General features: G+C 36.3%; 4 protein-coding genes across 4 annotated transcripts; 2 read left to right on the top strand and 2 right to left on the bottom strand.

Annotated features, from left to right (window-relative positions):
- Positions 1–942: 942 nt before the first annotated feature.
- On the top strand, positions 943–2260 carry OCT59_000272 (uncharacterized protein; the record flags this gene model as incomplete). Its single annotated transcript, XM_066138716.1, has 11 exons — positions 943–971; positions 1065–1092; positions 1197–1222; positions 1327–1363; positions 1456–1487; positions 1571–1585; positions 1694–1731; positions 1823–1860; positions 1957–1980; positions 2078–2105; positions 2193–2260. The coding sequence occupies 11 exons, from the start codon at positions 943–945 to the stop codon at positions 2258–2260; spliced, it is 363 nt and encodes a 120-aa protein (XP_065988187.1).
- Positions 2261–7388: 5128 nt separating this feature from the next.
- Positions 7389–7904, top strand: OCT59_000271 (uncharacterized protein; the record flags this gene model as incomplete). Its single annotated transcript, XM_066138715.1, has 2 exons — positions 7389–7576; positions 7706–7904. 2 exons carry the CDS (start codon positions 7389–7391, stop codon positions 7902–7904), a joined length of 387 nt encoding a protein of 128 aa, XP_065988186.1.
- A 7530-nt stretch (positions 7905–15434) lies between these two features.
- OCT59_000270 (uncharacterized protein) lies at positions 15435–15716 on the bottom strand (the record flags this gene model as incomplete). Its single annotated transcript, XM_066138714.1, has 1 exon — positions 15435–15716. One exon carries the CDS (start codon positions 15714–15716, stop codon positions 15435–15437), a length of 282 nt encoding a protein of 93 aa, XP_065988185.1.
- Positions 15717–15809: 93 nt separating this feature from the next.
- Positions 15810–16280, bottom strand: OCT59_000269 (uncharacterized protein; the record flags this gene model as incomplete). The annotated part of the gene is made up of 1 exon (XM_066138713.1): positions 15810–16280. One exon carries the CDS (start codon positions 16278–16280, stop codon positions 15810–15812), a length of 471 nt encoding a protein of 156 aa, XP_065988184.1.
- Between the last annotated feature and the right edge of the window lie 4 nt (positions 16281–16284).

The following is a 16284-nucleotide window of genomic DNA, read 5'->3' as shown; positions in this document are numbered from 1 at the left end:
ATTAAGCAAACATTAATTAAAGTTTAGGGCAAACCTATTACCTTTAATTAACATTAAACTTCACTAACAAATAATTAAATGAAACTTATATTTTTATTGAGTTCTGTGGATGAGAACTGTGGAATTACTTTAAATTCCGCTCTCTATTTATACAAATTTTTATGCTACTTTCTATTCTATCTATATACTATCTTTTATGTTCTTTTTACATGTTATCTTTGAACTATCTTTCTAATATGCTATCTATATTTTAAATACGCTATCTTTTAATATGCTATCTTTTTATATATGTTCTTTTTAATATGTTATCCTTTATATTCCATCTTTATACTATCTTTTTATATTATCTTTTATATTATTTTATGTTCTTTAATCTTTCTGACATTATTTTATATGTTCTTTCAATTCGCTTTATGTGTTTTGCTTATAATCTATCTTTTGTGGCTTATAATTATTCTTTCTAATTGTTCTTATTATTAAAGATTGCTAAGCCGCAATTAATTGACTCTAATTATTCTATTGGTTCTTTGTCAATCATTTGACAAATATTACATCATGTAGATCATTACTCTTCCTAAATGTTTATCCTTTTCGGCTAATTATTTATCCATCTACGCCAATTCATAATTAATTTGTTCGTTCTTAATATTTGACAATTACATTTGGTGGTTGAATTTTATCATCTTTTCACGCTTGATATTCGACCGTTTACAGCGGCTTTCAGATGGCTCACAGACGGGAATTTTGAAGGTAAACCTTCAAAATTTTTAATTTTTTATTTTTAACGAAACGTATCTAATGTTTCATTTTTTTATTTTTTTAGGACCGCTTCCTGGATGATTCACGGACAGGTAAAATTATTTTTTTTTAATTTATTTTAACGAAACGTGACTAACGTTTCATTTTTCTTTCTTTTTTAGGTCCGCGGATTTTTTTTTCTAAATGGGATTTCGAAGAATTTTAATGTTATGGTAAGTTTCGCAACGTTTCATTGCGAAACTTCATTTATTTTTTAATTTTTTTTTAGAAACGTTTACTAACGTTTCTTTAAATTCTTTTTGTAGGTCTTTTTTTTGGGAAACAGGAAAAAGGGTAAGTTTCGAAGCGTAATTTTACGCTTCAAAACTTTTAAAAAAAATTTTTTTTTAGTTTTTTATAAGGAAACGTTTCTAACGTTTCCTTTATTTTTTTTGTAGGTTTTTTTTGGAAAACGGAGGAAAGGGTAAGTTTCGAAGCATTTTGCTTCGAAACTTTTTAAAAAATTTTTTTTTTTAATTTCTTTTATAAGGAAACGTTTCTAACATTTCCTATATTTTCTTTGTGTAGGACCTTCGGTGTGTTCAAACTTCGGATCTTGGATATTGTAAGTTTCGAAGGGTTTCCCTCGAAATTTTAATGTTTTTAATTTTTTATTAGGAAACACATTTACTAAATGTTTCCTTTATCCTTTTGTAGGATCGGAAAGTTTGGAACGGAAGAATGATTGGGTAAGTTTCGTAATGTTTCATTACGAAACTTAATTTTTTTTATTAGGAAACTCTTACTAATGTTTCCTTTATTCTTTTTTTAGGTTTCAGGAAACAATGTTAGAAAAGGGTCTTTAAACGGTAAGTTTCGTAAGAAACTTCCATTTTTTTTTGTCTTATTTTCTTTAAGATACGTTCTAACTGAACGTTTCTCTTATTTTTTGTAGGTTCGGCCAACCTCCGGGACTTGGAATTTTGGAAAATGGTAAGTTTTGTACATTTCATTACGAAACTTCCATTTTGTTTTATTTTTTAGTAAGAAACGTTCTAACTGAACGTTTCTCCTTTTTTTGTAGGTTTGGTTTCTGGGAATATGGAAATTCAGATATTAAATGTAAGTTCATAACATTTTTTCGGTACAAAACCCATTTTTTTTATTTTTTTTAATTAGGAAATGTTACTGACATTTCCATTTTCTTTTTTTTATTAGGCTTCAGATTTTGAATTGCGGATGGTAATGGGTAAGTTTCGCAACGAAATGTTGCGAAACTTTATTTTATAATTTTTTTTTTAAGAAACGTTAACTAACGTTTCTTTTCTTATTTTTGTAGGTCTACGGATTTTCTGGTAGACAAAATGGTAAGTTTCGCAATTTTTGCGAAACTTAATTTATAGTTGACTTTTTTAGGAAACGTTTGTTAACGATTCCTTTTTTCTTTTTTGTAGGCTTTTTGAAATATGAATCAGATCGTGTAAGTTTTGTTAACGAAACTTTTAATATTGTATTTTTTTAATCAAAACCCCACCTTGTTATGGTTGTGTCACCAGGGGCGCTATGTCAACGGAAATTTAGTACGTTGATCGCTTAAAAATCCGTGGCAATCCAATTATAACAAGAGTTTTAAACATTTGACAATTTACATTACTGAGAAATATCAATTTGTATGTAGTGTAGTTAGATAGATAATGAATGTATTTGTATTGTACTATTACTACTATATATATATATAAATAAATTTACAATATTTTACGATTAATAAAATTTATATGTTGCTATACGCGTTTTTAATATCGATATACGCGTTTTTATACAATGTATACACGGTTTTAAACTATCGTTGTTTTACTATGTGTAGTTTTACACTTAAATGAGTGTTTATTTACGCATTTTTCAATGTTTTTAAGTGGCATTGATTGACAAAGGGTTCGTTTCCCTACATTTTTTGGTGTTGAGCAACACATGGCGTTTTTCAACACTTTATACGCCTGTTTAAAACTTGCTGATGAATGATGAGCATTCATTAATTGATGACGAAGAAGTTAAGAAAGAATGGGATTTGGCTAAAAATCTAATTGCGTCATATAGATTTGCCAAAGGATGTAAATTTACTAAATGTTGGTATAAGATCTTTAATACTACTCATTTCTGAAACCAATTCCCTAATCTTATTATTCTTATTGATTTGTTATTAATTATACCTTTTTCTAACACTGTGGTGGAGCGTGTATTTTCTAGGCAAAATTTAATCAAAACAAACTGACATTTGAAACAGAGTGCATATTGATACTCTTAATATGCATTTACATGTTTCTTTAAATGGCCCTCAAAATTTTGAAAATTTCAATTATTTAGCAGCTTACAATCATTGGGCTTTTAAAGATCGGGCAATTTAATAATTATAGTGATTTATTTTTCATTTTTTTGGAACATTTTAGTGTAATTAATTATATTTTATAAATAAAATCTATAATATAATTAGGAATTTAGGATTTAAAAGTTAGGACGTTTTATATTATAAATTAATATAGTGCATATTTTTGTGCACAAAAATTTTTAAAAATTGAGTTCGTGACGTGCACAAAAAAAAAAAATTCTTATGTGCACGTGTGCACATTTTTTTCCAGATTTTATACACTGGTTGGAAGGTTGGAAACGTATTTTTTTGTAAAATAATTTTTATCTTTTGTATAGGTCACTAAAATCACATGACATTTATGCATGTATATTAATAACCAATTAAAATCGCTTTGATTACATACATGTGATATCTAAAATTAATGTGCGATTTTTTTTGTTTATTTTCAAAAATACAGTCAACTCTCTTTGTAGTCACACATTTGGGACAGTCCATATTTGGTGATTATAAAGAGATGTGACTATATAAAAAATTTCTTATATTTGTATATCATAATTCCGGCCAAAAATTAACATAATTTTAGCCAGAATTATACTTAAAATTTTATTGTATCGTAACTTCGCCAATATTAATCGTAGAGAGATGATCTTACCGCCATTCGATTCGTCTTGATGAGACGGTTCTAATGGTATAAAATACGTCGAAATCCAATCACTAGATTAATTTCCGAAATTAAAAAAATATTAATGGTTTTTGTGTAATAACTCTGCCAATATTGATCCTAGAAAGACGATCTTACTACCATTCGATTCGTCATGATGAGACGAATCTAATGATATAAGATACATCGAAATCCAATCACTAGATCAATTTCCGAAATTAAAAAATATTAAATGGTTTTTAAGTAATAACTCCGTCAATATTGATCACAGAGAGATGAGCTTACCACCATTCGATTCGTCTCGATGAGGCGATTCCAACGAGCTATAAATCGTCTTTTTACAATTACTAGGTACTGAGAAATCTAGCAAAATGTTAAATGGCGCAGTAAACGTAAATCAAGAAATATTATAATGCCGATGTTTAACATTTAGTTGAATAACTCGTCGGCCAGTGATCGGAAAAGGATAAAACTACCACCATTCGGTTCGTCTCAGTGAGAAGATTCTAACAAGCTATGATACAACTTTGTACGATTATTAGATGCCAAGTTATTTAATATATTCTTTATATAACTGTGATTATAAACAGTTCTTTTTAATATAAGATTTTTGAGGATAGGTGTGATAGTGACTATAGATAGATTGTGACTATATAGGATAGATTTTAATAATAAAGTGTTTTGAACATTCAACTGGTGTGACTATATAGTAGAATGTGACTATAACGGGAGTGACTATAGAGGGAGTTGACTGTACACTTTTCTCTTCTTACTTATCTTTTATTAACGCTTTACGGTTCGTCTCTTCTTTTCTCTTTTATCCAAGTATACTTTACTTATCTTTTACAATATTAACAATACTTTGGCACTTTAGTTTATATATTTAATATAGTAAGACGTACTCATCTACCATATACAAAAGAAAAGAATAAAAAAAAGGAAAAAATGTACCCCTACCCACATACAAAAAAGAGAAAAGTCTCTTTTAAATAAATAGTGAAACTGTTAAGCAAGGTATGAAAATAGGATATACACATATTTTTCATATTTTTCTTTACAATAGTGGTTTGAGTCTTTCTTTGTGGTATACATCAGCAAGTTTTAAACAGGCGTATAAAGTGTTGAAAAACACCATGTGTTGCTCAACGCCAAAAAACGTAGGGAAACGAACCCTTTGTCAATCAACACCACTTAAAAATGTTTAAAAACGTGTAAAACAACACCCATTTAAGTGTAAAGCTACACATAGTAAAACAACGATAGTTTAAAAACGACGTATACAATGTATAAAAACGACGTATATTGATATTAAAAACACGTATAGCAACGGTAGCAATGGTATTTTTTAGTCATCGTACGATAGTTAACTTTAATTGTAGTATTAGTAATTTATTAACATATATATTATTGTATATTATTAACGTGTATATTTTAAAATTTTTAAATTGTAAAACATTGTAAATTTATTTATAGAATACAGTACAATACAAATACAATATCTAATCATGTAAAATTGTAAAAATTCATCCTCTTGTTATAATTGGATTGCTACGGATTTTTAAGCGATCAACGTACTAAAATTCCGTTGACATAGCGCCCCTGGTGACACAACCATAACAAGGTGGAAATATGAACTTTCCCTCGATAATTATATTAATATTATGCTCCTTCATGATAAAAATCAAAACCAAATCTCGTCATATGTGTCTTAACAACATCAAGTGGTTTAATATTCACATTGAGGATTGAGGAATTATCTTCCATTATTCATTCGCTCAAGGGTCGAAATAACCATCAAGCTGACCTACAAAAGAAAAATCCAGAGCGCCGAAAAGAAAATCTAGGCCTACAAAAAAAGAGAAACGTTCAGTTAGAACGTTTCTTAAAGAATAAAATTAAAAAAAATAATTAAAAAAATGTAAGTTTCGAATATCGAAACTTACCATATCGGCATATCCAAGTCCCAAAGCCGAAAGAATCGATACCTACAAAAAGAAAAGAGAAAATTAAAAAAAAATAAAAAAAATAAAAATAAAAAACGTGTTTTATTCAAAACTTACTGATTCTTTGGGTTTTCCGTTCTTCGGAAGCCCACCCGAACCTATAAAAAAAAATACAAGAACGGTTAGTTAACCGTTCTTAATAATAAAAAAATAAAAAAAGTTAAGATTCGTACCATACCTTACGAATCTTTGGGTTTTCCGTTCTTGGGAAGCCCACCCGAACCTATAAAAGAAAAAAGAAAGAACGGTTAGTAAACCGTTCATAATAATAAACAAAGAAAGAAAAAAAATAAAGATTCTTACGAATCTTTGGGTTTTTCCGTTCTTGGGAAGCCCACCTGAACCTATAAAAGAAAAAAGAAAGGAACGGTTAGTAAACCGTTCCAAAATATTAAAAAAAAAACAAAAACCAAAATTTGTACTCGTACTTACGAATCTTGGTTCTCCCGTTTGTCCGAAGTCCACCCGAACCTATAAAAAAGAAAGGAACGGTTATTAGTAACCGTTCATAATATTAAAAAAAAAAAATAAAAAAAACAAAACCAAGATTCGTATATACTTACGAATCTTGGTTCTTTTCCGTTCTTCGGAACCAGGAAGCCGCCCGAAACCTAAAAAATAGAAGTAAAGAACGGTTATTAGTAACCGTTCATAATATTTTTTTAAAAAAAAAACAAAAAAAAAACAAAACCAAGATTCGTATATACTTACGAATCTTGGTTCTTTTCCGTTCTTCGGAACCAGGAAGCTGCCCGAAACCTAAAAAAGAAAAGAACGGTTATTAGTAACCGTTCATTAATAATATTAAAAAAAAAGAAAAAAAAATTAAACCAAGATTCGTACTTATCTTACGAATCTTGGTTTTCCGTTCTTCGGAACTCGGAAGCCCACCCGCTGACCTAAAAGAAGAAAGGAAAAAAAAATGAAAAAAAATTACGAAACGTTAATAAGCGTTTCATTAAAAAATGTAATAAAAAAAAATCGGAACGTTAGCCAACGTTCCGATTAAAGAAAAAATCAAAAAAAAAAGTTTCGAAACGTTAAAAAACGTTTCGTTAAAAATGAAATACAAAAAAAATCGGAACGTTAGCGTCATCGGGCTGGTAGTGTGCCTCGCTATGCTCATCCCACCTCGGCCTCAACGGCCTTGCAGTACCTACATCACCCCTCCGTGGGGCAGGTTTACCTGCCACAGTACCATGGTCTGCCACGGTATTTTTCCACTTATTTTTTTTTCTACATTTTTTCTTATATATAACTTACTATGACAACTATGGCAACTATGGCAGACTACTTAAAAATGGAATAAAAACGCGAATAAAGCCGAAATCAAACAGAATCTCCTGCCATAGTACCTGCCATAGTACGAAAAATCTTATAATAATACTATGGCAGCCTTAGTCAGCCTCTCAGACCCCAAAACCCGATTCACGCTATGATTACCCTTTATATACTCACCTAGACCCTCCAAGTATGATTCCCTATGTCCTGAACTATGGCACCCGAACTATGGCAGCCGAACTATGGCAGTCGAACTATGGCACCCGAACTATGACCACTTACCCCCGTCAGAAAAAATATATTCGGCAATTGAAGATTAGGTAACTATAAGTAACATACAATGATAAACTTACACGCCGCCACTTCTCTTGCCGAAGACCTCGGGCTTGATCTTGTAGACATCTATGGAATCCGTAAATGGATCCAAATTCGGGCATCACCCCTCAATGACCCGGACATAGTAGCAGAGATGGTCAGAAACCTTCCGGTTAAAGAATTCGGAAAACATCTCAAGATTAACAGACTCTGGTATAACTGTTGTAAAGCTGAGTTGTAGAAGCGGCATAAAGAAGCCGAAGAGGTATACAAACAGGCAGTAGACTACTACAAGGAAGCCATTGACAATTTCAATGAAGCCGATCAGAAAAAATACACCAGGTTTGCAGGGATGGTAGTAATAGAAAGAGCACTCCTCAGATGCGGCTTTATAACGCAAGAGTCCGACTGGGAGAAATGGACTCAAATAACGTACAACATCCAATTGCTTAAGGAAGGTCACACTCCTGACGACTCGGATGATGAATCAGATGATGGAGAGGTATCTCTCGATGACTCAGATGATGAGGAATACTTTTAGAAGGCGGTACTAATCCGTCTTCCTCTTTTTTGCCTCCTTAAAGCATTTATCAATACACTGCTTACACGTGTCATCAGAATCTAAGATTTTCTGCCCGAGTTTTTTGCATTGCCGATTGTACGCCGTCTGATGTCTTTTAGCCGCAGTTTCTTTTTTCTTCTCCTTGGTTTTCTTTTTGATAACCCAGTCTATCCCAGTAAAAGTATTCTTATGCATACCACAAACTGTGCAATCACCATGCAGCCGGTAACGCCCATTTGTGGTCATATCTTGTATTTCACTAGCAGTTTCGGTTTCCTTCTTACACTTTAGGCAGTAAAATCGTGTCATCTTAAGATTTGAAGTCCAAAATCTTTCCTTTAATTTGTCGTAATATGTCGCATTTAGAGAATTATTACAAATACTACAATCTCTCTGGAGTACCAGCACGAATTCTAAAAGGTGAGGAGCACTACAACCTATACAAAAAGCCCCTAAAGGAGAAGTCATCAGAGCGTCCACGAGTAGTTGTATGGAAACCAAATGCGACGCATCAGGCAGATCTCGCAGAGATGCCAGTCGACCCCAAAGGATTTCACTATTTCCTCGTAGTGGTAGAAGTCACGGGTAAACGAGTCGATGCAGAGCCCCTAAAGGATAAAACCGCAAATAAGGTTCTCAATGGATTTGTTAAAATCTACAGAAGAAATCGCATTAAGCCACCAACACATCGAATAGAGACAGACTCCGGATCAGAATTCACCAATGATCAGGTACGTGATTTTTTCCTGAACAGCCTAGGGGTGATGATGAGGTTCGGCGAACCAGGAAGACACAAACAGCAATCATACGCTGAACGAGCCATCCAAGCAATCCAGGAACCTCTCCTAAAACGAATGGTGGCACAGGAGTTGAAGACTGGGGTGACATCCGTGGAATGGTCAGAAGATTTCCATGATGTGGTTAGTAAAATAGATGAAATCTGGCAAAGAAATCCTCCAGACATTCCGACTGGGTCACCCAAGGTGTCAAAAAAGACGGAACTTCTCTCTGAAGGAATGCGAGTCCGAGTAAAGTTAGATGAACCTATCTCAGTACTCGGTAATAAACTTCATGGAAAATTTCGTACAGGAGACATAAGATGGAATCCCAATATCCGTGTCATCAAAAAAATGATACTCTCACCCGAACAACCTCCTACATATCTTCTTGATGGACCACATGGGCGACTAGGTGTATCCAGATGTGCGTACACCCGAAAAGAGTTGCAGATTGTTCCAGAAAATGAATATCCCCCACCTGATTCCGTGATAAGAGGGCAACCTGAAAGATTTGTATCTGAGCGGATACTCCGGCATCGCATCAGGAAGGGTCAAGACCAGTATCTAATCAAGTGGGAACGATACCCAGATACCGAAGCCACTTAGGAACCCGCTGACCGGTTGGAGGAGGATGTTCCCGATTTAATTCGCAAATTTTGGGAATAAAAAATAAATATTCCCTATTTTTTGTCTCCTCGATTCACGTCAGAAACTATCGGGATAAAAACATTCTTCTCATTACAAGTAAGGGCGATATGTTCACGTGATTCATGGACATCATAATTGTAACGTTTCAGACACGTCCGGCTCAATCCAATCTCCCTATGCTTGTAATCGCTTAAAACCGCGAGATTCTCAGTGATTACACAATCAGGGGTTAGTTTGATTGACACACCTTTTACCATGCCGAATGTCCTACCAGAACCCGGAGCGCCGGATATGTTATGTGTAATACTCTTGTCGATATTCAACCCTAATTCTTCAGCGGCTTCCCTCTGAATAAAAGACGCGTTAGCACAAGTGTCTGCTAAACACTGAATTGCTATCCCATTGACCTTCCCATCCAGCGCTAAAAGATCTTTAGTATTCTCCAAACGAGCTATGTCAATATCCATCGGGTCATCTTCCCTGATATCCTCTTCTTGTTTTTCCTCAACTAGGTCTTCCAGAATCTCCGTACTTTTACGAGCAGACTTTAATTCTTCCCGAAGAATCTCACGGAGTAATTTTCTAAAATCTGCAGACCTTAATAAACTTAATGAATCATTTTTGGTGACGGCTTTTATAAGTGTGGGCTTACTACTAGTAATCTTCACAGGAATCTTAATAGGAGTCATTTTAACTGATTTTTTTGGAACAGATTTAAGAAGTTTCGAGATACTTACACCCTTATCTGAGTTTACTTTTTTTTTGTACTTCGAACCGCACAAATCCGAAAACCACCTTCCTCATCGGGAACAATTTTCAAGTCATCAAAACTCGCGGTATTAGTATCAATATCCATAGCATCATCATTAAGATCAAGGTTTCTCATTGCTCGGGCTAATTCCAGATCATCGCGTCTATCTTTAGCCTTCTGAAGTCTCTTTGGAAATCTTTTAGACGTCTCATATCCCATAATAAGATCAATAACATGTTGATCATCCTCACTAGTCCACTCAGGAGCATCAGGGTCACCAGGGTCATCACCAAAATCATGATCTACATAACCATCATCCCAATCAGGATCCTGATGATCCTGAACAACGCGTGGCCGTGGCTTTTGCCGAACAGGTTTAATCTGTTGTCTATAGACCGGTGGTTTACGAACTGGCTTAGATGCTTGTAATTGTTTAAATTGTGCCTGGAAATTCTTGGTAAGTTCCTCGGCTTGTGCCTTGAGCAATTCTTGTAATCGTTCTTGAGTAATAACGTCAGTCGACCTTTGTATTACAGCACCTTGGTGTGGAGTCACGGGATGAGTATAGCCAGCCAATTCCTCTTTTTTAGCCTTTTCAATACCCTGACGCCTTTGTAATCCATAGAACATTTCACCCTTTCGTCGCTCAAGATCACTCAATCTATCGATTAATGTATTAAGAGGTGCCGCCCCGATTCTGGAAGCTTCAATAACGTTTTCCGGCAAAAGTCCTCTATAGAACTGGTCAGTAACCATAATTCGATTATATCCTACAATATCCCCAGCCCTCTCAACTCGCTTGTAGTAAGATCGAACAGGTTCACCTTGTTCCTGGTAAAGGTTACTAAATCGTATTTGAAGTCTTTCTTCCACGACGGTTGGAAAATTTGTGCGCATATGCATAAATGCTTGATCCAGGAGAATCCCCTGTAAGACTATCGGTTGATTCTGGGCAGCAGCATTGAATGGACCTCCATGATCTCCCAACCCATTAACGGGTAGATGAGTAGGACGTCCGCCCGCACGCCTCCACTGCTCTTCAACTTTAAAATTCGTTCTAACGATATCAGCGCGTGACGGGAAAAATGCGTCTCCAATAGTTACCGCCGCATTAGCCGCAACTAGAGAATATGCATGAGCAGCAGATCCAGGCACATAAATATTAAGATGTAGTCGTCCAGCACCAGCATTTTCAGGAACAACCAAAGCTCTGAATGCTCGGCGAGTAGCACTGGCTCCACCATTTGCAGTAGCTACTAACCGAATATTCGAGAGTTCCCAATTTTTTCCAGTAAGTTCTGCATCAAACCACCTCGCCACTTCATCTCTCATACAGCTACGAAGAACCCCCATCGCTCGCACCTGACCCGGAGGTGCACCGGCATCGTCCAATGGATCAATACCAACAGTATTAATATACCCTAAAAAGTTATCAATAAAAAGATTAAGATCTTCATCTTCCCGACCATAAAATATAGGGGCAGCTATACCAACGGCAGCCATATCGTATTTTGTGGATGGTTGAGAGGAGGTGGAGGAGGGTTCAATTGTCTAATCCGAAACCATTGTACTTGGATACGCAGAGTGGCTATTTGTTGGAAAAGTCGATTCCTAAGACGTCCCAATGTCCAAATTCCAAAAAGAACCCGATTATTGGCATATACAAGCCGATTTCGTGACACATCACGCTCGCCTATAGCTCTATTACGTTCACCTATAGCTCTATTACGTTCTCCTCTCATAAGATTATATTGCTGCTGAAGACGATGATTAGTCGTCCGCATACCACCAAACTCACGTTCCAATTCAGCCAAATTAGCTTCTAAACCAGTAATAGTATCTTGTACGATATTTAGCTCATCTTGTGTAAGACCTAACAAACCTGTTTGAACCTCGAGTTCGTCTTGTAATTCATCACGTTCTTTTCGAGATCGATCGCGTTCCGCTTTTAATATATCGCGTTCTTCGTATGTTTCTCTACAGCGATGAATTAATAAATTAAGAGCATGTTTAAGATGATGGTTTGCATTTTGTACATCTCGATTAACAACCATGCGATCACTGACAGTTAAAAAATCTGTTAGATCCTTAATTACCGCAACTAATGGTATATTATTCATATCACGCAAATCCCTAGGAGGCGGTCCAGTAGGCTCTGAAGGAGTATAAATTGCAATTGGTGTCGACATCATATTTAAACTAAATTAGAATAAAATTCAAATGGATCTTTATGTATACAATTTGGACGAGTACACGACCGACTCGAGACAGGGTAATGAGTTTGCCCCATCATGGCCTTTCCGTCTTGCCGTAGCAGGAAGTTCTGACTCGGGTAAGACAACTATGATCATTAATTTGTTAATGGGAGACAAGAAGGCAAAGGAGGATGGCGAAAGGTACATATTATGTGATGCGGTAATTCTAGTTGGCAGATACCTCGATGAACCGAAGTGGGCAGTCGTACGTGATTTTTTCAAAGAAGAAGAAATTCCGTTTACCGCAGTATCCCATAGTGAGATTCCAAATGTTAAGGACTTCAACTCCACCCAGGCTACTGTGGTAATCTTTGAGGATTTGATGGATGCGCCTAAAAAAACCCAGGATCTCATCACTGGATTTTTTACACACGGGCGTCACAAAAATATCTCGTGTATTTATGTAGCCCAAAGATTTTTTACCATTCCTAAGGCTATTCGTGAAAATGTGAATTATATTTCCCTACATGGAGGTCACGGAAGTTTGACCGATACTAAGAGGATCATCCGCCAGTATACAGAAGAATCGGAGTCACTAGCTCCAGTAATCGATGACCTTACTCTACAACGCGAATTTATAGTATTTGATCTTAGAAGATCCAAGAGCGATCCGTTATCTATTCGGGTTAGATGGGATACTAGTCTCAGTTCGATCACCGATCAATCTCAGTTCGATCCTAGTTTAATCTCAGTTCAATCCCCGTTCAATCCGAGTTTGAACCCAGTTCGATCCCCGTTCAATCCGAGTTTGAACCCAGTTCGATCGAAGTTTAGTCCTTATGGCCAGAAAGCCGTAGCTGAAGCAAAAAAGTCCTCCCAGCTAATCGAGTTTGCTCAGGAATATCCATCGCCTAAAGAGAGAAAACACCTTCTCGTATCTGGTGTTATAGCTAAGAATGCAGATACCTGGATTAAGTACGTCTTTCGGGAAGCCTACGGACTATCTGGTAAGACCCTGGGATCAGACTTCCAAAAATTCTTAGCAAAAGTACGGGATAGGACCGCGAAGACTGAAATTCCAAAACCTGAGACCGTAAAGGAGTTATTCTCCCGGTATGAAACCCTGAAGTCTAGTCACCCTTTGGATAATAAAAAAATAATAGAAGGCATCGGGGTCCTTTTACAGATCTTTTCTAAGGGCCACATGGACCGTCGAGCATTACGAGTAGGGATCAATAGTATTTTGTAAGAATCTCGCGAAGTTCTTCCGCAGAAGCCCTAAGAATCATGGCGCTTTTTTTATGTCCTTCAAAGTCAATCCGTAACATCCTAGCTTTTAACCCAATAGCTCCTAAGGCTCGAGAAGCAAAGTTCTTAGTCATCGGATTACTTATATGACTTACATAGTTCTCATAGAATGTAGTAAAGGGTTCGTCAATACCATCCGGGTATGTATTTCGTAAGAACTGATATAAGGTAATTTCCCCACTGTCACATCCAATGGCTATAAGCTGTTCAAGAAGCCACTTCCTAGTATCCTCGTATGAATCTCCGTCCATAATTTTCATATCCAGTCTTTGTGTGAATAATTGCGTAAAATCCGCATTACTTGCCCGACAAATAATCTGGACCAACTTATCCCTGGCAAGTCCCAAGGCTTGTAAAGGTTCACTCTCGTCACCAATCTTCTTTATAATCTGTCTATACAACACGCTGGATAATCCTCTATATGCCGCTTTTGCAGAGAATACTCCACAGTTCTGACACTGGTTTATTACGATTGATGTTGACATGGCTATCTTTCTTTGATTATTCGCTCACTTAGTATCCTTTACAATCTTTTTTATATATTGTTATCTTTAAATACCTGTCATTTGTATAAAAAAAAATAACTGGCATTAAGGGATCGACCGTTGGAAAGACCGGAGGACCGGAGGACTGACCATTAGGAAGCGCAGTCCTTGCACAACTTGTCCGTTAAGTCACTTGGGTTCACAGGCATGAGACATTCCCTACACAACTCAATATTAAGCTCTGCAAGTCTCGGGACATGGTCCTCCAAAGTTCGTAGATGACCGGAAGGACCAGAGGAAGGTGTCCCGTTAGTCGTATCTTGCTGTAAGATAAAATCATCATATTCATCTTGGTCAGCCTGAATAGCGGCCCTGATTTGTTGTATATCATTAAAAGTTAACCGCTGGCCATCAAAATTTTCCTCATTATAGCGCGTTTCATTGATGATTTCCTCTATAAGCTCCTCCTCTTCAGAATGAACAAGGTAGTAGTCCTCAACTACCTCGTAGTCACTCTCAACCAATCTATGATACGTTCTAGTACCGTGTTGAATATAGCGTCCTGTATCTGTATTTAAATATACAGGTTGTTCTTGGGGTGGAGGCGGTGCGGTTTGTCTACGGACAAGCCTTCCATCGATATAATCATGGGATTCCATAACTATTCGATTAAAGGTATCTCCACCAACACGGATTGGACGTCCGGTTATAGGATTAGTTATATAAGTGTAAGACATCGCTTTTTTCTGTACGTGTCTACATACCTAATTGTTATCTTCAATTTACAATAACCAAGTGACATCGTCATCAGTCCTTGTCACGAAACACGAGGATACCTGATGATGAGGTTACATGGTCATCAGTCCTTGTCGCGAAACACGAGGATACCTGATGAATAAGTTATTGGATTATTGGCCTAAAATGCATTCATGGAAAAACCGTGGAATTTTTTACAGTACAGTGTATAAAAAAAGTGCTAAACTTTGAGATCGGGACACGATCTCTCGATCTAATAATTTCGATGTCATGTGACTTCATGCGGGTACGTAGATCATTTCCTTTTTGGGCGATACCAGTTCCACAAAAAATCGATTTTGGTAAAAATGCGTTTGTAATCTTGTGTAACATAAATTTCCTTTTTCGGTAATTCGGGATTACGCGGTAATGCCGGCCGGATCTAAAAAATATGACTCTGCAGGGTAATTCTTACGAAAGTCAAGTACAAAATGCTTACTCCTGTTGAGTTTATTCATACCACTCCCCAAGGATCGCCTCCCCATCTATGTTCACTTAATGCATGCTCTATGGTTTCCCTCTCTTGGAAGTCCACGACCATCCCATTCCTAAGCATTTTCTCCATAATATAAAGCTGATCCTTGGTGAGGCCTTTTATAGAAGTCGTTTACATCTTCAAGTGTTATCCAGTCAACATTCCCTTTTTTGAATGGCTTTCCAAGAGCTCGGACATACCCGATCGTAGTGGCATAATTTTTCCACCTCTTATATGCCTCTTGACGAACTTCCTGCCACCACACTTTATTTACCTTACTCACTGCAATAAGGTCAGTATCCGGGATCTTTGCGACAATGCGTTCGACTATTTCTACTGGTAATCGGTCCAACATGATGTTATGTTACTTATACTATAGCTATCTTCAATTACTGTATGCCCATTATAAATAGATAAAAAATATAAACTAAATTCGTACAGGAGCCGCTTATGCAAGAAGTTCTGTTAAGGTTTTCTCAGCCTCGTTTTTAGTAATAGCTCGCTTTGGGGGACCGGTTGATGAGTCCTTAGTCGCATTATAATACAATTCGAAGAGGGCCTCAAGCTTATCTAGGAGAGCTTGTTTATTCTTGTATGATTCGCAGATTTTTGCTATTTTAGCAGTATATGCCGCATTATCTGGGAAGAGTTTTCTGGCCACGAACTTCACATATGATACAGGAGAATTTGCCGTCTGGATTCGCTTGATATACTTCACGTGGTCCTGGACGAGGTAACTGGTTTTGCTAAACCCAGATACTAATGCGACTACTATAGTATCTTTTAATGCGCGAATAATCTTGGGGACAGTTTCATCAGTGATAACACTAGGCTGAATGCGCGATGCCTCGTAAATAATCTCCTCACTAGTGCTGTCAGTGCTGTTAACAATGCTTGCGAATTCGGTATATGTTGACATGATT

The sequence above is a fragment of the Rhizophagus irregularis genome, chromosome 1 (genome assembly GCF_026210795.1).
Source record: "Rhizophagus irregularis chromosome 1, complete sequence".
Lineage (NCBI taxonomy): Eukaryota > Fungi > Glomeromycota > Glomeromycetes > Glomerales > Glomeraceae > Rhizophagus > Rhizophagus irregularis.
This window is presented reverse-complemented; position numbering and strand designations above follow the sequence as displayed.